General features: G+C 39.0%; 1 protein-coding gene across 1 annotated transcript in view; it reads left to right on the forward strand.

The window, feature by feature from the left end:
* Positions 1–2184, forward strand: part of LOC126100852 (neurogenic locus notch homolog protein 1-like) — a 145800-nt gene extending 143616 nt beyond the window's left edge. Inside the window, exon 8 of the mRNA XM_049911521.1 lies at positions 1149–2184. Within this exon, the coding sequence (XP_049767478.1) occupies positions 1149–1513 (365 nt within the window). The 3' untranslated portion in view covers positions 1514–2184. The remainder of the gene's footprint in view (positions 1–1148) is intronic.
* Positions 2185–22556: the final 20372 nt, after the last annotated feature.

Consider the following 22556-nt stretch of genomic DNA (forward strand, 5'->3'; position numbering starts at 1 on the left):
TTGACTGAGGATCATTAAAATTAATGAAACTCAAGTTTTTCTAATTACATTTTTGTAATGTGTTTATCTGACATGTTCCACACCCAGGAGGATTCCCACTTTTATTGGTCTATGGAATGAATAATTAATCTAATCTACTTTATGTTGGTAAAACAGCCTTAAATAAGTCCTTCTTTACACAAATGAAACTGGAAAGTTGCAGTTATAAATTATGTTTGTTAGCCTGGAAGATATTGGTTATTTTTTCAGTGAAAAATCACATTCCATATCTGAATCATCTCTAAGACATAGAAAATGGGTATCTGTTGTACTTAGAAATACAGTTACGCTGTTAATATCAATTAAAGCCACCAGAGAAGCTCAGTACCTAAATTTAGGAACTTTTTACACTTCTGTGTCAAAATCAAACCTGATGAAGGTTCACAATTTTAAGCAGATAAGCTTTTTGACGTTTGCATTTTCACAGCTGACAAGGGATATGAAAGACAATTGAGGGCACATGTACTGTGTAATTAAAAATGCAATGCTATGTATGTTCAAACAATAGAAACTCCAGGTAGGAGTATCAACAATGTAGGAAAAGACAGAACGCTACTTACTGTAAAAAAGACATGATAAGCTTCAGATAGGGATAATTAAAAGACACTTATAAAAAGCTTCCAACTACATACTTCATTAGCAAAGGAGAAGTACACACCATTCATACAAATGAGCAAGCACACTTCATGCACATGTGACCCGAGATGCTGTAGTTGGCAGTCGTGTGTGCGTGAGGTGTGCTCGCTCATGTGTACGAAGAGTGTGTGCTTCTCGTTTGCCGACGAAGGATGTGACCGAAAGCTTTACGTAGTGTCTTTTAATTGTGCCTGTCTGCAACTTAATGTGTCTGCTTTACAGTGAGTAGCATTCTCTCTTTTCCTACATTGTGTATTGTGTATGTTGCTATATGAGAATTGATTGGCACATCATAAATCCTGTTTACAGTATAAACTCCACAAGCTGTGTGCACATTTATAACATCTGGCACAAACACATCACTTATATAACATAACTTTGCATGCGCGCACACACACACACATAACACAAAAGTATTTGTATTTTCCAATCAAATTAATTATCTACACAGATATTTTGACAACTGTCAACAGACGATTACTGCAATCCCAATCCGTGCGGAAAGAACGCCGTCTGCCAGCCCGGCTTCGACAACACGGGGAAGCGGCGGCCGGTCTGCACTTGCCCTGCCGGCTACGTCGGAAATGCACTCCGGGAGTGTCAGCGTGGAGAGTGCCTCACAGACAACGAGTGCAGGCTGGATCTGTCGTGCGACGCGTCCACCTCCACTTGCCGCAGTCCGTGTCGAGGGGCCTGTGGGGCGCTGGCGGAGTGCGTCGTCAGGAACCACATTCCCCTCTGTGCTTGTCCTGCAGGCTACACAGGCGACGCCTCTGTTGCTTGCCAGCCGTTAAATTCTCAGCAGAGGATAGTCTACCAGAGCAGATATTTTGTATGAACATAGACTCTTTTTTTCTCTCTTTTTTGTACCTAATCTTCTCAAATAATGAAAGTATCTATAATAACATTGAATATTAAGAAAGTTTTAAGTGTCGAGTTATGTTTGGAAATTGAACTAAAGTTCCAGTTCTTTATGTATATACTTGTGGAAATTATACCAAACAGTTTGTACCGGTAGGTGTGTTTTCGGTGATACAGTCACAGATTTGGTAAGAGTTTTGTATCACACTAAGAAATGTTAGTAACAAATTGCTATTTCACGAAAAGGTTTTATGGGTATGGTACCACATCATATTGTAAGAAAGTGTTACAGATGAAACACGTTTTGGTCACAGTTACTGTGGCTGAAATATCAGTTCCATCAGTGACAGTTTCTTACATTAAGATGCGGTACCATACCCAGAAAATTTCCCATGTTAACTGACTCTGGCTGTGGAGGCCTACACAGTTATAACTGGGTATCTGTTTCAAATAATACCTGGCTCTTGAATTGTGCTGTTTTTGAGGAACCCACTCATCCTACATTTAATGATAGTGTTTGTGCATTTATGTGAATTGTTGATATTTCCAGCTGTCTGTATATAATCTGTGTGTTATAGAATAAGCATAGTGTTTGTCTCTGTACCTCTTTGTAATGTTCCATAGTATAAAAGATAAACACAACCATAATAGTGTATTATTAATTTTTTAACTATATTGTAGATATGTATCCCCTTTCAAGAGTACAGCACAAGGTTGCAAATGACCCTGGCTGTCACTTTATCATAACAATCAAGAGATCGCAAATAAAAACTTGAAATAAGATTATGAAACATTATAGTTGCATAACTTCCAGTTAAAATATTATATCCACGAACCTTATATCTATGCAAACATCTCTGTAACATCTTATGTAAGATAATTAAACTAGATGTTGAAGGACAGAGAGATCTACTCATGAGAAACACTTCTTTAATTGATGAATGAAATATTTCAAACAATCCTTATAAGAATACAGACAATGTTATATGTTTATTGGAAACACCTGCGGCACAAGCATGGACATAGAAGTACAAAATAATAGAACTAATGCATTGCACCTGCAGAATGATTGTGAGTAACTTGGTACAGTTGAGTATGGTGTTATGCCTTCCAACTAATGTGTTGTTCTCTACTGTACATAAGAATAATGCTCGCAAAGGACTGTCTCCATTCTTCCTATGGACATCTAGCAACACAAAATAACAGAATTGGGATGGTTATGCACTGTCATTGTGGATCTTCTAAGAGTATAAAAGGAGACTTGATAGGCACAGCAAGATGCCATGGTTTGTTGTTACTACTGGAGAAACTAGACAATTTTGTTATGAAAAATCAATAATATAACTTGCATCACAGATGTTATGCTGAGCAGGATGAATTTAAATGTGCTTACATCCATCACAGAATCATTTTGGGAAAAGTTTTTTGCTATTTGTGGGGCTGTAGTACTGTTGAAATAACATTCAAGCGGTTGAAATCGAGACTTAATGATTGGCAATATTCGTGCATAGTCTCTATGATTATGTTTGTAGAGCTGTCAGTGGTGGACATTTCTAGTTTGAATCCATAACTTGGTAACACTTTGTCTATTAATTACGTTGTCAGGGATGCACACTCTGTAGATGCAGGAAGGAGAGACTCTCACAGCTGAGGATGCTAAGTGCAGATGACATTCTGTCAATTAATGAGTAACTTATTACTAGGATAAAAGAAATACCCGAAATCTACCATTTGTAGATGCCCTGACATAGTTGTGGGGACGTATCAGAGTTGGAAAGTGTAAACAAAAGTAGAGAAGCTCATCTGGTAAGCAATAAGAGCATATACCTATCGGGAAAAAAATAAATAGCAGAGCAACAGCAGAAATCAACTCTGTACACATGTCAACTCTCTGTTGCAGAACCCTACATGGTGGAGTGGAAGTCAGACGGAAGTGTAAAACTGCGCCAGACTTTTGAGTTTTCAGTGAATGCGTTGCCACAAGAGTCTGCCGACAAGTACTCTGATGTGTTGTAGCAGTGCACGGATTTGTTTCCAGATTACGAGTTTCCAGTGTGCACCACTCGTTGAGTCTCGTCTAGGTATGAGGCAAGTGTTATCATACTTTTCATGATCTTCTTAGCCAAAATGCATGCATGTAGATCATTAGGAAGAGGAGAATTCTCAGGAGTTTTAGTAGGCTTGTGTACAGGACATGCAAATATCCTTATATAAAATCGAACACCACATTGGTATGCCAGCAGTATGACCATATATTTACGGAAAAATATCAAAAAAATATGAAAAAGTGACGTAACATTGGTATAAATTGAGGAAAACATGGTATAATTACGACAGACTGATGGGAAATGTGTAAAATTGAGCGAAATATGTAAAATAGTGAAAAAATCTTGCAAAATTGCTTAAAATGATTGAGAGTACATAAAATTAGAGAAAAAGTACCATGAAATGTGTGGAATTGAGGTGGGTTGGGGGTACCCCGGACACTCAAGACTAAGAAAAGCTTAAAAATTATGCTCTGGCTGCATTCACTTTTAACCCTCTCCCCCTCCCTGTAAACTGTGTGGGTTTTTTTAACACATACTCCAACAAAGGTGACATAAGGATTACAGAGAGATGCCATATTAAAGCAGGCAAAGCATATGTATCCCAAACCGTAACTGTGTCTCACACATGCAGTCGAATATATATATATTACCGAATTATGGCCGGTTCTCACAAACATTGTTATTGCTTGTGTATTACGGAGAAGAATCAATGTGATTATCAGATTTAAGCCATTCCCTAGTGTGTTCTGTAGGAGAGCGCATCAATATCACATGTATCACCTTAAATAGTGTGAGGGGGTGTTCTCGAGAGATATGGTGATAGGACGAAATTGCTATATTATCCTACACATGAGCGAAACTACCTAACATCGGACCAGGGCTTCCTAGTGCAAGAGGAATGCTACCAGAGCTGTGGTGATGCTACTGTAAACAGCAATAAGAATGTTACATCTCTTTTGGCTACTGATTATGGTGCTTTCTCTGTTGTTAGAAGTTGCTACTTCTTCATGTGCATTTTTGTGCACCTCCATACATCAGTTATCAAAAATATTCATGTTGGTTTTTCTTCGCTCTATTTCCAAGTGAGACGTAGCCACATCTGTTAAAACCAATACTACTACTACTCCTGCTGCTACTACTACTAATGACATGCCCAACTAACATGGGAAGTGTAGTTGGGAGTACGTACATTTCCAGCTTAAAAAGATGTATAAAATCCATTAATTTCCTAAAAGACAGAACAGCAGTCTCTGGACTTCTTTCTAGTTGGTTCATAGGCAGCTTGAGCAGTGGATGTACACTGACGATGCCATCCTAGGACACCAGAATAGTGTAGAAGGAAGTAGTTTTATCATTTTAAAGTTTCATCGTAGTGATTGGGATAGGAAACTTGCAGGGTGGTTTTATGTCTGATTTGGGACAAATATATCCTGCATTAGAGTATTAATAGCATTGCATTCCGCATGACTAATACTTCTTCTTTAACAACATAGCATTTTTCAGTGCAGAACCGAGTAACCATCGGAGTGTGTGTTTATGCTCTGTGATCATTTCCCTCATGCCGGTACCCTCCTGATACTGACTCCATACAATGGAACAGTGCTCCAGAATTGATAGCATGGTTGATTTATGTGCAATATTTCAAACTTCATCTATCTGGAACTCCATCATGTATAATCCAAACATCTCTTCTTAACCAACTGTTATATTACTGCAGCACTCTCATGTCTGTTATACACCCATAAGAGGTGCTACCCTCCTCAACATGCATGCATCTGAAGAGATCTTGTGCTTTTGGATGGGTGCCATGGATAATATTGGTAATGTGGGAGGGATCTCCCAACCTCTAACTTTATCCTACAAATGTGAGAATACTCTGATGCTCATCCATACAAGAAAAGATGGCCATTTGGAATTTAAATTCTGCAGTATGATCAGTGCACTGGAAATATGTAGATAACCTAATTGCTTCAGTATAGGATGCTGTGTGGTATACGTTGGTGTATATGGTCGAATGGACGTACTGCACAGTCATCTAGCTGCATTAACAATCTAGTATATTGTATCTGCAAATTAGGGGAGGGATGATTTAGTGATGATACAGAAATTAGGAAGCATTCTGCCATGTCATTGGCTAGCATTGAAATTATGGAACAACTGGTATACTTTAATATATATGACCAAATGAATGTACAGCGAAGTCGTCTATCTGCATTTGCATTGTAGTTTATGGTACTTGCACAGTCGTGGAGGGGTGATTTAGTGATGATGCAGATACTGGGAAGCATTCTGCCATGTCATTGGCTGGTGTCGAAATTACGGAACACCTGGTAAAATTAATGAAACTGTTTGTGCTATCAACTGTGGTGCATATTACAGCACATTGTCCCATATCAATAGTGTCATTCCCATCCCGTCCTTCTATTGGTAGATTGTTGATTACCACATAAACATTGATTGACACCACTTTGTTGAGGTGGAGGGAGCCTTGGCGGACACTGGATATCTGTGGATATCTGCTACTTGTCACTGTGGAGCATGGGATTAAATGCAGAGGTCATCATCTTCAGAAAGTTGGTCGGGCTACTTCCATATGTTATGATGCTCTCTACATATATTTTTCCCCCTCCAGTAAGATAACAGTACCTATTCTTATTTCTATAACCTCGCCCATGTTCTGAGCAGCACCTTCCAGCAATGGTCAGCACCAGTACTTCCATCATGTAGATGACTGCAAAATGAGGAAACAATGCCCTTCGAAATGAAATACTGAGACATCCGCTTCCCCATTTCTGTAGAAGATGAGATTAACTGTTTAGGTCATCACCTTGAGACAGCTGTTGGAAATGCTGTAAAATGCTGCAAACTCTTCCAGTTTCCATATGTTACGATGTCCTCCACATTTTTGTCACTGAGAAACATCACCTCTGTGTTTTATTTCTACCAACCTGTGTGTTGTGGGAACTGCGTAGTTTACACTATGCAGTGTTAAGCTTTTTGTGAGAGCTAAAGGATCGAAATGTGTTAATTTTGGTTTAGCAGCTGACACAGACCTCGAAGTTATGGTAGAAAAGCAAAGTGTAGGACCATGTACATAGCTGTAGTTGTACACAGCTTGGATGTGTTCAGCCGAAAAAACAATGTATTAATCTGCTCATGAAGGACCAATACAGGAATCCTCTCTTGTGATTGATAGTCTGTTGGATACAGTCTTCCCGAGTACTGGCGATAAAACTTTATGCAGATCTGTGCAAGCGACTTCGAACACTTGCCACGTGCTCCAATGAGGCGATACATGTGTATGTAACATGCTCAATGTCAACACGCAGACAGTATTTGGTTTTCAATATATTGGAAGGGAGAGAGATGCGATAAAATCTTACAGGAGGTTCTATTACAAGGAGTGGTATACCTGGTCAAAGTTTGGATGCATATAGTTCTCTCTAAATTATACTGATTTTCCTCATAAGACTAATATGAATCACCGAGCGGTCTACGGCGCTGCAGTCATGGACTGTGCGGCTGGTCCCGGCAGAGGTTCGAGTCCTCCCTCGGGCATGGGTGTGTGTGTGTGTGTGTTTGTCCTTAGGATAATTTAGGTTAAGTAGTGTGTAAGCTTAGGGACTGATGACCTTAGCAGTTAAGTCCCGTAAGATTTCACACACAAAACTAATAGAAATCGGACGTATCTATTCTCATGGAATCATGACTGTTTTTATTATTATCACTAATGATTGCGTGTTTAAAAAACAGGTGTTATGCCAAGTCCTGTGTTATTTCATACTTCATAAACTCTAATTATTAACAAAACTTGAATTATAGCTCATTGTGGAACCTTGAAATGATAGTGCTTTTTTTCCCAAACATGTGAGTAGATTGTGTGAAACAGGCTGTGATGATCAAATTCATTACAAAACTAGAACATGAGGTATGATTAGAAACTTTACAGACGTGTTGGTAGAGGGGAGTTATGGAGTAAATGTAAGCATGCAGCCAGTAATTGGTTTTGATGTAACGGAAGAGAGAGAGACGCGGTAAAATCTTATAGGAGATTCTATTACAAGATAGGCTCTCATGAGTTGTTTTGTAAACACAGGTGTGATATAGCTTTGCATTGGTAACACAGGACTTGGCATAGTGTACAAAACAGCAATGTGCTCTTGAATTATAGCTTGTTGTTGTCTAATGTAAAATGATTGTGTTTTTTCTGACATTTACGTCTTTATTTATTTAATTTTTTTGCATAGAGTCAACAAAAATGATGACTATTGCAAATGTCAGAGTTGTTCACATAATTATGAAGATGTTCTTAAAATACAAACAAAACAAATAGTTGATATAAATTAGCAAGACTATAATACAAGCACAAAAATGGAATGTAGAGTCACAGAATTAGGTATACAACTAAAATATTTCTAATTTTTAATACAAACTATAAGATCACGTGTTTTCAACTTAGAATTCAGACAGAGAGTACAAACATTTCTTTGCCAGAAATAATTTGAGTTTCGTTTTAAAGGTATTTCCGTCATAGGCACATAAGTATTTTGGCAATTTGTTAAACCAGATTTGACCACTGATGTATGGCATATGATATGTTATTTTTAACTTTGTTCTTTGCATAAAGTAATTATTTTTATTTCTAGTGTTGTGGTCGTGTATGCCATTGCATCTTCTTGAATCTTTTTGATGATTTTCAAAAAATAAAATTACCTTATATAAATACAGGGAATACACTGTAAGGTACTTATGTTGCACAAAAATCTCTCTAACAGAATCATTATGACCCAGATCATGCATTATTCTAATTGCCTTCTTCTGCACCAACATTTATCGTTTGAGGTGTGTATCAGCAGCACAGCCTCAAAGTTCAATACCATAATTTAGTAAGGGATACAGTGTTCCATAGTAAACAGTTTGAATAGTAAGGTTTGTAACTATTTTTGCAAGATGACTGAGTAGATATAATCCACTGCTAATCTTTCCATACACAAAGTTAATATGCTCTGACCAACGCAAGTTTTCGTCTAAGTATAGGCCCAAGAATTAACAGCTATTAGTGTCTGCTGCCTCAATTCCATGTATGTTATTTATAGAGCTATGATGAGAGTTAACAGTCTTGAATGATAATAATTGTGATTTATTGACATTGACCTTTAGCTTTTGTTCTTGAAAATATTTAATTATAGTTATTACTCCATCTGTTGCAGAAGAGGTAAGTTCACAGGTATTTTTGCCAAAAAACAACAGAGATGTGTTATCTGGGTAGCACACTAGTATGGAGTTTCGTGGCTTGGTGAGGTCATTCACATAGACTAAGAAGAGAAAGGGGCCAAGAATAGATCCCTGGGGAACTCCTTGTTTGACAGTTTCATTAGAAGACTGGGCGATTGCAACTCGGTCATTAATTAGCTATGTGCACTGCTTCCGGTTTGTCAAGTAGTCGGTTAGCAGTAGTATTGCTGAATCTTTTAAGCCATATGCCTGAAGGTCATATTTAACTGGATCAAATGCCTTTGTAAGATCAAGGAATATGGCTGTTGCCAAACTTCCTTCATCTAGTGCACTATGTACATTATGTAAAAATTCAGAAACTGCTGTGACGGGGCTGTGGCTTTTCCTGAAACCATATTTTGTTTCAATGAGTAGGTTATTTGTTGTGAAGTAGTCACCAAGCTGTGAAAGCAAAACATATTCAAAGATTTTGCTAAATATGGGGATTAATGATATTGGCCTAAAGTTTTCAACCTGTTTTCTAGATCCTTTCTTATATACTGGTTTTACTACACTCATTTTGAATGAGTCTGGGTAGGTGTTTTCCCTAATACAGCTGTTAATCAGATGGGTAATAGGTTTAACTAATTCTCTGTGACACTTTTTAACTAGGATACTAGATACCTCATCCCACCCAGCTGAGTGCTTGGTCTTTAATGTGCAGATTATTCGAGTTATTTCATGTTCACTCACAGTTCTGAATTCAAAGTTTGTACATTGGGATGAGCAAATGTTTGTCATGCTGTTTTGGTCAAGTGGTTGAGTTAGAATGCTACATGAAGTGATGAAATATTTATTAAAAATGTCACAGATTGTTCTCAGATCTTCTATTAATTTTCCCTCATGCAATATGCTTATTTCTTTTGTATTCACATTTGATGGTGCTTTCCGGTATTGATTGATGAGTTTCCAAGATGCTTTACTCACATTGTCAGATTTAATGACTGTATCACCGTGCACCTTTTTCCCGAAATTCGAAAGCTCTGCCTTAAACATTTTCTTGGCTTTACAATACTTTTCCTTAAAGATGATATCCTCTTTTGATTTATAAAGAAAGAAGAGGTCATGAACATTCTGTTTGAGTTTAATCAAACTACTTGGTAGTTTCAGCTTTGGTTTCTTTCTATGTATTAGAATCTGTTTTACATCTTTAGGGCAACAGTTATTAAAATGTCTCAAAATTGTTTCATAGAATTGATCCCATTTCTTGTTTGAGTGTTTACCTTATAAACACAGTTCCATTCCTCCTGGGCTAGTTTATGTTTAAGGCGATTTGTATTGTGATTGTTCAAGATTCATTTCTGTTCAGTGACATTTGTTGCTTCTGCTGTGTTTACACCCACGTACTCAACAGACTGACAATAGTGGTCAGAGTAGTGAAATTCTATAGTTCTGTGACTAACAGTGTTAGTTGCAAGTTTAGTGATTATCAAATAATCTATCCTGATGGAGGTGTAGTTTGTCACTCTTGTACCAGTGTCTATTATGTTTACAAGGTTATATGAATTCAGTATATCTGTCAGCCTCAAGCTAGGCATGTCGTGGGAGTTTGCATTAATATTCAAATCCCCAAGTATAGTAAGATTACTAGGGCCACTTAAACTAATTACTGATCTGAAACTATCAAAAAAAATGAGACACATCTGCATTTGGTGGGTGATAAATTCCTATTACTTTTTGCTTTGTATAATTACTACCCTCTCCCTTCAATTTAAGAGTAATTCCAGTAATTTCTAGATTTCTTTCACTACTGTGTTTATCCAGGAATGACATTTTAGTAGTAATTCATGTTTCTTTGACAAAAATAGCCACCCCACCACCTTTATGTAGCTGTCTACATTAGCTGTTAGCGAGAATATAACCCTGTAATTTCCAAATTTTAATTCCTCGCCTTTAAGACCATGTTCAGTAATCACAATGACATGGGGGGCATGTTCTGTTGCAAAAACTTGTAAAACATCTAGTTTATTTCTGAGGCACTGAATATTTATGTGCATTAGTTTCATGGCTTGTTTCCTATCTGATACATGGTGTGAAATATTGTATTCTATAATGTTATTTCAAGTGTCTGAAACGTTTGTAATACAGATGTGCTTGACAGTTTATTTACAGACACCAATTTGAACACAAGAGACCCTCTCAGGTCGTGTAATTTGTCATCAAGCTGAAAGAAACTGTTTCACATAAATGTTCTTTCTTCGGAGTTTAAATTCTCCCTTTTCCTTTACTTCGATGATGGTTTCGAGGTAAAGAAGACGTCTTGTGGTGATCGGTAGTTTTTGCAGCAAAATAGTGAAAGCTTTTCTCCCAATATTATGCAGGGTGGACAGGTATAGCGCTCATTAGTAATTGACAATGGTGCACTTTGTTCGATGTTGCAAAATAATTAAATGGAAATTGTATCCTGCAGTCAAAAGTAAAAACTATACCAAATTTGCTCATAAAACTAAAAGAAAATGGACTGCACGTATTTTTATGGAAAGAGGACATTTATTATCATCACAGTTGTGTTTTACTTTTTAATAGGTGCTTGATTATAAGAGGTGTGTTGACTTAAATAAAAGTGTTCTCCTTCTCAGAATGGTGGTAGCTTGCTGTGAGGCGGTGTGGGGGATGGTGCAGTGTGTATGAGAACGCTGACGCAGCTGTAGGGTGGGGTTGTGCTTCTAAATTTCCCTTTCGCGTTGGCGAAGGACTTTCCCCCCAAGGAGACCGCGAGGTCGTGCCACACCCTGCAGGCTGTTCCGGCTGCAGCTGAGGAAGACTGTGCTCCCAATTACGGCAGGGTCTGTGGTTGCTGTAGGTAGAGGGCTTCCTGTTTTCCAGCAGTGGACATTTGAAAAAGCAATCTGGAGTATTCTCTGGATTTTCATTGCTTTTCTATGGTGGTGGGGGTCCAGTCTTTTTGAGAAATACATTTAACAGTTTGCGTGAAGCTCTTGTTCTTGTTTTTTGTTTTTGGATTGATTTGTGGGAAGAGACCTAACAGCAAGGTCATAGGTCTCATTGGATTAGGGAAGGATGGGGATAGAAGTCGGCCGTGCCCTGTCAAAGGAACCATCCTGGCATTTGCCTGAAGTGATTTAGGGAAATCACGGAAAACCTAAATCAAACCGGCTGGACGCGGGATTGAACCGTCGTCCTCCCGAATACGAGTCCAGTGTGCTAACCAGTGCGCCACCTCGCTTGGTTTGTTTTTTGCCTATCTGTGACTTATTTCCACGGATTGGAGACAATATATCATTGCCATCAGAAGGATATTGTTGTGGACCATCAGCGGCAAGATAGAACAGGCCTCTATCCCTGCCTACAGTGAGAAGAGGGTGGCCAGGGATGAGGGGTAGAAGGGAAGTTAAGACTACCTCCAAGTTTGTTATTTCATGAGTGCCCTTCAAGGAGGACACAGCTGCAACTGCATCCCCTCTGCAACCTTCTGGGATCAGCTTTTGCGGTAATTGTGTTATTATGATGATTTTTTCCCATCCCCATTACATCTGTTGCATTATGACCCACTGATCATAAGTGTTGATTTTTTTTTCACGGCAGTGTCAATGTGTAATTAGGACAGTGATGCATTTTCCATCAGTTGTGGTAGCATGTATTGGCTTCAATTACCTGGACTGCAGGGTGATTGTCGAGCAAACGTCTGTAGCGAACTCTGACGTCAAACAGCAATAGATACAGTCATCAGCTGTATGCTTACAGGTAACATACTTACTAAACTCCTCTCTATCCAACACCAGCATCTTGTCACTTGAATATATTTCTCACAGAATGAATAAATAAATAAAGATAGGATCTTACACCTTAGCGCTTTTATGCCAGCTTGTAGGTGTATGGTAGAGTTTGAGTCCGTCTGCCACAGGGTTCGAGTGGTATTGTGAAATTTTTTCTCAGTAGGATAACACCTGTTGTATGGTGTGGTCAATTTTTGAGCTGTATTGCGATTTTTGGCAGTCCTTGTGTAGTGCTATGCATATAATTGTGTAATTAGGGCCAATCTTTATGATTAATTACATAATTAGGAGTGATCTCTACGTCAGTTATTCAACCAAAGTAAATAAAGTACACTAACCTAACCTTCCTCTCCTGCATCTGGGAAGTTTCCATGTACTGGGGAATGCACTTGGGCTTTCTGTCCAGAAGGACCAGTGTTTGAGTCCCACAAAGGGCACCACCATTTTTAATTTCCCACCAATTCCAGGGTGGGGGTGAGGTGGGACATCATCACAGCACTGGGACAAAGCAATTCCCACCTAAATTGGAGTCTTGCACCCATGTGCAGGCTGAGAAAAACACATGACATCATCCAGGATTGGGCATGGTTGGGGGAGGGGATACTTAAATGATCAATTTAATTAATTTGCATCTCAATTTCATTTCAAAATTGTGCCAGCACCGCCATCTCCCTATTACTCGTGTGATCCCAGACTTTGTATTGAGGTGAAGGTCACAGTAAAAGCAGGCTCAAACATGGTAATTGGATGTCTCTATAGGCCCCCTGGCTCAGCAACTGTTGTGGCAGAGCACCTGAAGGAAAATTTGGAAAATATTTCGTGTAGATTTCCTGACCATTTTATAGTTTTGGGTGGGGATTTTAATTTACCAGATATAGACTGGAAGACTCAAACGTTTATAACGGGTGGCAGGGACAAAGAATCCAGTGAATTTTTTTTTTCTTAAGTGCGTTATCTGAAAACTACCTTGAGCAGTTAAACAGAGAACCAACTCGTGGCGATAACATATTAGACCTTCTGGTGACAAACAGACTCAAACTATCTGAAACAGTTCACGCAGAACAGGGAATCAGCGATCATAAAGCGGTTACTGCATCGATGATTTCAGCCGTAAATAGAAATATTAAAAAAGGTAGGAAGATTTTTCTGTTTAGAAAAAGTGACAAAAAGCAGATTTCAGAGTACTTGACGGCTCAACACAGAAGTTTTATCTCAAGTACAGATAGCGTTGAGGATCAGCAGACGAAGTTCAAAACCATTGTACAATATGCATTAGATGAGTATGTACCAAGCAAGACCGTAAGAGACGGAAAAGAGCCACCGTGGTACAACAACCGAGTTAGAAAACTGCTACGGAAGCAAAGGGAACTTCACAGCAAACATAAACATAGCCAAAGCCTCGCAGTCAAACAAAAATTACACAAAGCGAAATGAAGTGTGAGGAGGGCTATGTGAGAGGCATTCAATGAATTCGAAAGTAAAGTTCTATATACTGACTTGACAGAAAATCCTAACAAATTTTGGTCTTATGTCAAAGCAGTAGGTGGATCAAAACAAAATGCTCAGACACTCTGTGACCAAAATTGTACTGCAGCAGAAAATGACAGAATAAAGGCCGAAATACTAAATGTCTTTTTCCAAAGCTGTTTCACAGGGGAAGACTGCAGTGTAGTTCCTTCTCTAGATTGTCTCACAGATGACAAAATGGTAGATATCGAAATAGATGACAGAGGGATAGAAAAACCATTAAAATCACTCAAAAGAAGAAAGGCCACTGGACCTGTTGGGGTACCAGTTTGATTTTACACAGAGTACATGAAGGAACTTGCCCCCCCCCCCCCCCCCTTGTTGCAGCGGTGTACCAAAGATCTCTAGAAGAGCGTAGCATTCCAAAAGATTGGAAAAGGGTACACGTCATCCCCGTTTTCAAGAAGGGACATCGAACAGATATGCAGAACTATAGACCTATATCTCTAACGTCGATCAGTTGTAGAATTTTCGAACACGTATTATGTTCGAGTTTTCTGGAGACTAGAAATCTACTCTCTAGGAATCAGCATGGGCTTCGAAAAAGATGATTGTGTGAAACACAGCTTGCACTATTCCTTCACGAGACTCAGAGGGCCATAGACATGGGTTCCCAGGTAGATGCCGTGTTTCTCGACTTTCGCAAGGCGTTTGCCACAGTTCCCCACAGTCGTTTGATGAACAAAGTAACAGCATATGGACTATCAGACCAATTATGTGATTGGATTGAAGAGTTCCTAGATAACAGAATGCAGCATGTCATTCTCAATGGAGAGAAGTCTTCCGAAGTAAGAGTGATTTCAGGTGTGCCACAGGGGAGTGTCGTAGGACCGTTGGTATTCACAATATACGTAAATGACCTTGTGGATAACATCGGAAGTTCACTGAGGCTTTTTCGGATGATGCTGTAGTATATCGAGAGATTGTAACAATGGATATTGTACTGAAATGCAGGAGGATCTGCAACAAATTGACGCATGGTGCAGAGAATGGAAATTGAATCTCAATGTAGACAAGTGTAATGTGCTGAGAATACATAGAAAGAAAGATCCTTTATCATTTAGCTACAGTATAGCAGGTCAGCAACTGGAAGCAGTTAATTCCATAAATTATGTGGGAGTATGCATTAGGAGTGATTTAAAATGGAATGACTGTATAAAATTAATCGTCGGTAAAGCAGATGCCAGACTGAGATTCATTGGAAGAATCCTAAGGAAATGCAGTCCAGAAACAAAAGAAGTAGGTTACAGTACACTTGTTCACCCACTGCTCGAATACTGCTCACCGGTGTGGGATCCGTGCCAGATAGGGTTGATAGAAGAGAGAGAGAAGATCCAACGGAGAGCAGCGTGGTTCATTGCAGGATCATTCAGTAATCACGAAAGCGTTACGGAGCTGATAGATAAACTCCAGTGGAAGACTCTGCAAGAGAGATGCTTGGTAGTTCAGTACAGGCTTTTGTTGAACTTTCGAGAACATACCTTCACCGAGGAATCGAGCAGTATATTGCTCCCTCCTACATATATCTCACAAAGAGACCATGAGGATAAAATCAGAGAGACTAGAGCCCACACAGAGGCATACCGACAATCTTTCTTTCCACGAACAATACGAGACTGGAATAGAAGGGAGAACTGATAGAGATACTCGAGGTACCATACGCCACACACCATCAGGAGTATGGATGTAGATGGACGATAATGCTCGACTTCATCGAGGACATGTGGTTGATCTTTTCTTGGAAATGGAAGATATTGCACCCATAGCGGGGTCTGCTTACTCTCCCGATTTGAAACCCATAGAGTATGTCGGATGCAAGGGGAGATGGGTTGCATCGCATCAGCATTCATCAACCACTCTCCAATACTTGCGATCAGTTCTGCAGGAGGAGTGGGCATTATCGCATCAACATGAGATTGATTACATCATTCACAGTATGGCCAATCATCATGCCAGTATTGCTGCCGTAAGTGGAAACAACCCATACAGAGCACATTAATCGGAAGTCAGAATGTGTGTGCAAATCCATTAGTTGGAAAAACTAAAAACATTTTTTGTTTACTGTTTTGCGGCAAAATAAATGCAATCTTGCAAAATTTGTGTTTGTTGCTTTAATTTTGAACACCAGCGTATATTGCTTATCAAAGTCTGACTGTCAGATGTTCCTAGTGGAAAAGTCAACTAGTGGAATAAGATTATATGAATCCATCAGATGTTGGAGCTCTACTTTGTTTTTGTTTTCACCCAAGAAGTCTACATTAAGATCTGGTGGAATGATGAAACATTATATTTAGAAAATGAAGCAGATAACAGTAATTCTATTTGAACAAAAAGACCCTAAAGTTAGTTCCAGGTATCCTGTAAATTGCCACTTCTGTTACCGGGGAGCTATCTACTGTAACATCTATTGAACATGCTTCAGATAGTTGTTATAAACAGTATTTCCTTACATCAATAGATCTAAATATGACAATATTTTTAACAAAAATAGCTACACCAGCTCTTTCCTTGTTGTCCCTAGAGTAGCTTGCAATGTTTCAAAAATATTTGATGAGGTTGTGTTCAAGTGTCTCCTTAGGCATCTGACTGTAAATAATATATTGTCCAAGTCAGTTTGGATTTCTTATAAGGGTTCTAATATAGAGAAAACTATTTACACTTACAGTGATAATGTACTTAATTCATTATGTAATTAATTAGAGGATACTGGCATTTTCTGTGACCTGTCAAAAGCCTTTGACTGTGTGAACCACAGCATTCTCTGAAGTACATTTGAATATTATGGGGTCACCAGCAATGCTGCGAAATGGTTTGAGTCTTATCTATGTAACAGGAAATAAAGGGTGTCGTGAAATACCTCTGCAGCAAGCAACCAGTCAATATCTGACTGGGAATCAATTACATGTGGTGTTCCTCAAGGTTCCATCTTGGATCCATTGTGTTTTCTTGTGTACATTAATGACCTCTTATTATTACAGTGCCAGATGTTAAGTTTGTTTTGTTTGCAGATGATACAAACATTGCAACATGTAGCAACTGCTAATCAAATTTTCACTGACATTAATAAGTGGTTTAAAGCTAATTCACTGTCATTAAACTTTGAGGAGACCCACTACATACAGTTCAGGACCTGTAAGAGATTTCCTTCCAGCGTGTGTATAACATATGAAGACATGCAGATCGAAGAGGTTGACAGTGTTAAATTTCTGGGATTACTACTCAATAATAAATTCAGTTGGGAAGGGCATACCACAGAATTGCTTAAGTGCTTAAACAAGTCTGTATTTGCAGTGAGAATGAAGTCAGATGCAGGAGATATAAATACAAAAAAACTTGCATACTTTCATTCTATTATGTCATATGGAATCATATTCTGGGGCAACTCATCAAACCGAGCAAAAGTTTTAGGGTGCAAAAGTGTGTGATAAGAATTATTTCTGGTGTAAATTCTATAACATCATGTAGAAACCTGTTCAAGGAAATTTATATTCTAACCACTGCTCCTCAGTATATTTATTCCTCAATGAAATTTGTTGCAAGTAATACATCTCTGTTTCCAACCAATAGCTCAATACATACTATCAATACTAGGAATAAGAACAATCTACATAAAGACTTAAAATCACTTACCTTAGTCCAAAAAGGGATCCAATATTCAGGAACACACATTTTCAATAAATTGCCAGCAACCATTAAGAGCTCGATTCCAGATAAAGCACGGTTTAAACGGACTTTGAAAGTGCTTTTCGACAGACGACTCCTCCTACTCTATGACGAATATCTCAACAGGGACTGTTAGGCCAGAGTAAGTAAAAATGTCTGTTAGATTTCAGTTTTGACAGCACTTGGTCACAACAGTCAGGTTTAGGTATTTTGTGTATGATCAATTTATTAATAGTGCATTAATAGTGTTTAATTCTGACAGCGTGTTAATTCTGTAAATATTAGCTGTTCCAGTTTACCACACTGTATTCACCTATTTCGACAATCTCCTGAGAAATGATCAGGGTAGTAAGTATTATATTCGAATGTTTTATGTTATACTTCCTGATATGTTCCACACCCACAAGAAACATCTCATTTTTTGGGTCTACGGGACGAAAACTGAGTCTAATGTAATATAATCTAATACTCTAAATGCAATAAGTTAGTGTGATTTCTGATAAGAATTTTCGTAAAGCATAATATTTTAGCATTGTTTATATAATTTCTGTCATTTATATTAACTGATCACTTATTTTCTTTGCTGCTAAGTTCCCTAATGTTTTGATGAAAGATAGACAGGATAGACTTGTTTGTAGAGGTGTCACTTATCTTGGGTGCTGCTTGTTCTTTGTATCTGTAGTTGAAAATTCTTTCAGACGAGATGGGCGCACTACTTTCAGTCTTCTTGCTGTTCCTTGTGCAGTCTGCTTGGTTGTTGTGTTTACTTATGTTGCTGCTGGTTCTCTTCTTCTTCTTCTTCTTCTTCTGCAAGTGATGTTATGCATAAAACGTTGTTGGCGTATTTGTTGTGTATGGCTTCTGCTTCCTGGTGACGATCAAGTGTTGAAGTTATTTTTGGAGCTTGCAAAATTTGTGCTTCATTCACCCCCTTCTTATTCCGCTTTTGGAAAAAATGAAGTACAGAAGTGAGGAACCTGTGGTGGGGTTATTGGCTTGAGGGGCTGTAATTCCAGGTACAGAGAGTGCTGATGTAGTTTTCAAAGCGGTTCCTAATTGAACAAAGAGAGTTTTGGGTAAATTAATTGAGGAGTATGCGGCCGAAGGTTCTGTAGCTATTTTCGACGGGTTTCCATCAGACAGGGGTTTGGGAAAGTGGCTTTCAACAACTGATTGTGAATCGCAACAATGAATTCAGAAGTTCAACTACTGGGGTGTAACGAATAATATAGAGGATTATTGGAGAGCCACAAAATCTGTTGTAAGGAAGGGGAAATGACATATTTCAGCATTACAGAGCCACTTAGGTGAATATTCTCGGAGGAGATGTGCATCGAATACACAATGTCCGTTTAAGTGTTTTCTTAAACATGTCGGATAGATACATCCACCAAATTTTGTTAGGTAATTTCATGTTGTGGTGCGGGGGGGGGGGGGGGGGGGGGGTGTATGGAGGGGTGGGATATTAAATGGTAATTAAGGAAAAGAGTGGGTTTTGTTGGGATGGTTAAGGTACTAATTTGGAGTTTTTGGGATTATTTCGTCTTTCTTCATTTTCTTATGTTAGATAATGTTTCGGCTGTGGTATCCTGTTTTATTATTTTTGTTCATTTTGTTTATGTGAACTTCTGGGTATATGTCTTTGTATGTATGTGTTTACCTTTTTTTTTGTATGATGTGATGTTGCTTTTGCTGTGTATTTGTATGTGAGTCTGTGATTTCTGTTGACATCTTTCAAGCCCAGCTTTGGTATTCTGTGGAGAAGTTTGTGTATGGTAAGAAGTTAAGTGTCCCAGTTTTATGTTATACTGATTTTCTGTTATTTCATGCAATCGTTTGTCATTTCAATTGTTCTCCAGTGTCTTTGGGTTCATTCGGGTTTAATGTTTATGTAATAAGAATATCTTGTGAATGAGACTGTCAGGTTTGCTGTATCTCTGCAGTCGATTAGTATCCTGTACTGTGTAGATCAAATAAAGAATTGGTGACTGGTACTAGAGAAAGCAGAAAAACTGACGTATGTAACAATGGCACCCAGTACCTCAGTTGAACTACGGAGTTAGTGTAATGTTCTTCCATTTACATGTGTTGTGCAACTGAAGTACAGAAACAAATTTTACATTTTGGGCTTTATTCGCCTTTGCTAGTGCAAGTACCCTATTTTTCAGGTGATAGTAGTACTATTTGATGGCAAAAAGACCGACCTCAGTTGATGTACAGTATATAAGTCAACTCAAGTTCATGACACAACTTATATATGTCAACTGAGGTACAGTGTGCCAGTATTACGTATGCCACGTTTTTCTTCTTCTCTGGCTTTAATATCCTATTCTGCAGTTGGTCTAAGTGCATCACCTCAAGTACAGAATAAAAATCTTAAATTTGACACTTTTTTTGACATCGCTATTTCTAGTAACCAGTTTTGCAGGTTATGCCACTACAATGGAAGGTGAAAGGATCGACTTCTGTTGACTAAACATGTCAACTGTAGTTTGGGAAACAACCGATATACAAGGTGACAATTATTTAACTATATGAAAAAAAACGTAAATTAGTTACAAACTACAGCGTGCATGTACTTTATTCATCACGTAAACATCACTACAGATATTCGAATTTAGGTTATGGCAGGCTCAATATGCCTGCCATCGTTGGCGTTGATGCGGCGCAGCTGAACAGCAAAATTCTGCCTGACTCGCCGGAGTGTCGGAACATCGATGCTGTCGATGACCTCCTAAATGTGTGTTTCCAGCTCAGCAATGGTTTTGGTGTTATGCTGTAAATGTTGTGAGTAATATAGCCCCACAAAAAGGAATGGCATGTGTTCAGATCCGAAGAATATGGCGGCCAATCGAGGTCCATGCCAGTGGCCTCTGTGTACCCCAGAGCCAGAATGCGATCCCCAAAGTGCCCCTCCAGAACATCAAACAATCTCCTACTTCAATGGGATCGGGCTCCGTCTTGCACGAACAACATCTTATCGAAATCAGTGTCACTTTGGATAGTACGGATGAAATCGTCTTCCAAAACCTTCACGTACCGTTTGGTAGTCACTGTGCCATCGAGGAATATCGCATTGATTATTCTGTGACTGGACATTGCACACCACATAGTCACCCACTGAGGGTGAAGAGAGTTCTCAATCGCGAAATACATATTCTCAGTCCTCCAAATGCGCCAATTCTGCTTATTGACGAACTTATCCCAATGAAAGGAGGCTTAGACGCTAAACCAAACCATTTTCATATCAAAGTCCTGTTTGTCGTTTCTATGGACAATAGTGTTCGCCACACACAACTGCAGCTCCATGGCCTCGGGGCTTAACGGCTGATGGGTCTGGATTTCACACGGGTCTTCAACAACAATTTGTCGCTAAGTATCTCTCGGTTGATTCCCACCTGTTGTGCAGCTCGTCTGATCGATGTTCTGGGGCTGGTTTGAAATGCGGCGCGTGTCTTCCGATTCTTTTTAGGTGTGTCACCCTTTTCGGATGATCGACATTACCAGGCACTGTCATCACGAACACTATCAGTTCTCTCAAACTTGCTAATCAAATTCTTGATTGTTAGCACACTTGGACAATTATCTTCAGCTTGAACTCGATGGCAAATTTCCTTTGAGCCGCAGTTGGGCTGTCATTGCTCGCATAGTAGGCCTTCACAAGCGCTATACGCTCAGGCCGTGACATTTACCGTGACATGTACCGTGACATTTTCACGTGCAAATGGCCGACAACAACAAGGCGCATGCGCATATTAACTCCCATAATGCCGCGTGCCCAAACGTGCAGGTTGAACGTCCTAATGCAAACCATTCAGAAGTTACGACTGTTTCATTTCATATAGTTCATTAATTGTCACCATGTATGTCAACTGAGGGACAACAGACCAGTGTTACGTATGCCGCTTTTCTTGTCTTCGCTAACACTGGTATCCATTTCTTGAGTTGGCCTATGTAGGTCAACTGAACTGAAGGATACAGGTTCAATATTTATCGCTTTTTTCGGCTTCGCTATTACTAGTACTCTCGAAGGCCAAAGGACCGACTTCAGTTGATTTATCTAGGACAAATGATGTTCAGGACACAACCCATATATGTCAAACGAGGTACGTACGTCGATTTTTTCGTCTTCTCTGACTCAAGTATCGTATTCTTCAGATACCCTATATGCGTCAACTCAAATACAGAACACAAATGTTAAATTATGTTAAATTTGGATCTTTTTTCGACATCGCTATTACTAGGAACCTATTTTTCAGGTGAGACTAGCACTATCGAAGGTGAACGGATCGACTTCATTTGACTTGTAGGTCACAACCTGTATACGGCACCTGAGGCGCAAATGACCAGTCTTACTATGTCGCTTTTCTCATCTTCACTAGCGCTTGTATCCAGTTCTTGAGTTGACCTATGTAGGTCAATTGAATCAGAAAATATAAATTCAACATTTGGCATATTATTTGGCTTCGCTAGTACTAGTATCCTTTTTTTTTTAGGTCGTACTAGTACCCTCGAAGTCGAAAAGACCGACTTCATTTGATTTATCTAGGCCAATTGACGTTAGGGACACAACCTACATGTGTCAACTGAGGTACAGGGTACCAGTATTACGTATGCCGCTTTCATCTTCTTCTCTGGCACTAGAATCCTATTCTAAAGTTGACGTAAGTGAGTCAACTCAAGCACCGAATGCAAATCTTACTTTTTGCGCTTTTTTCGACATCGCTATTACGAGTAACCTATTTTACAGGCGATACGAGTACTATGGAAG

Source organism: Schistocerca cancellata, chromosome 9, assembly GCF_023864275.1.
Source record: "Schistocerca cancellata isolate TAMUIC-IGC-003103 chromosome 9, iqSchCanc2.1, whole genome shotgun sequence".
Classification (NCBI taxonomy): Eukaryota; Metazoa; Arthropoda; class Insecta; order Orthoptera; family Acrididae; genus Schistocerca; species Schistocerca cancellata.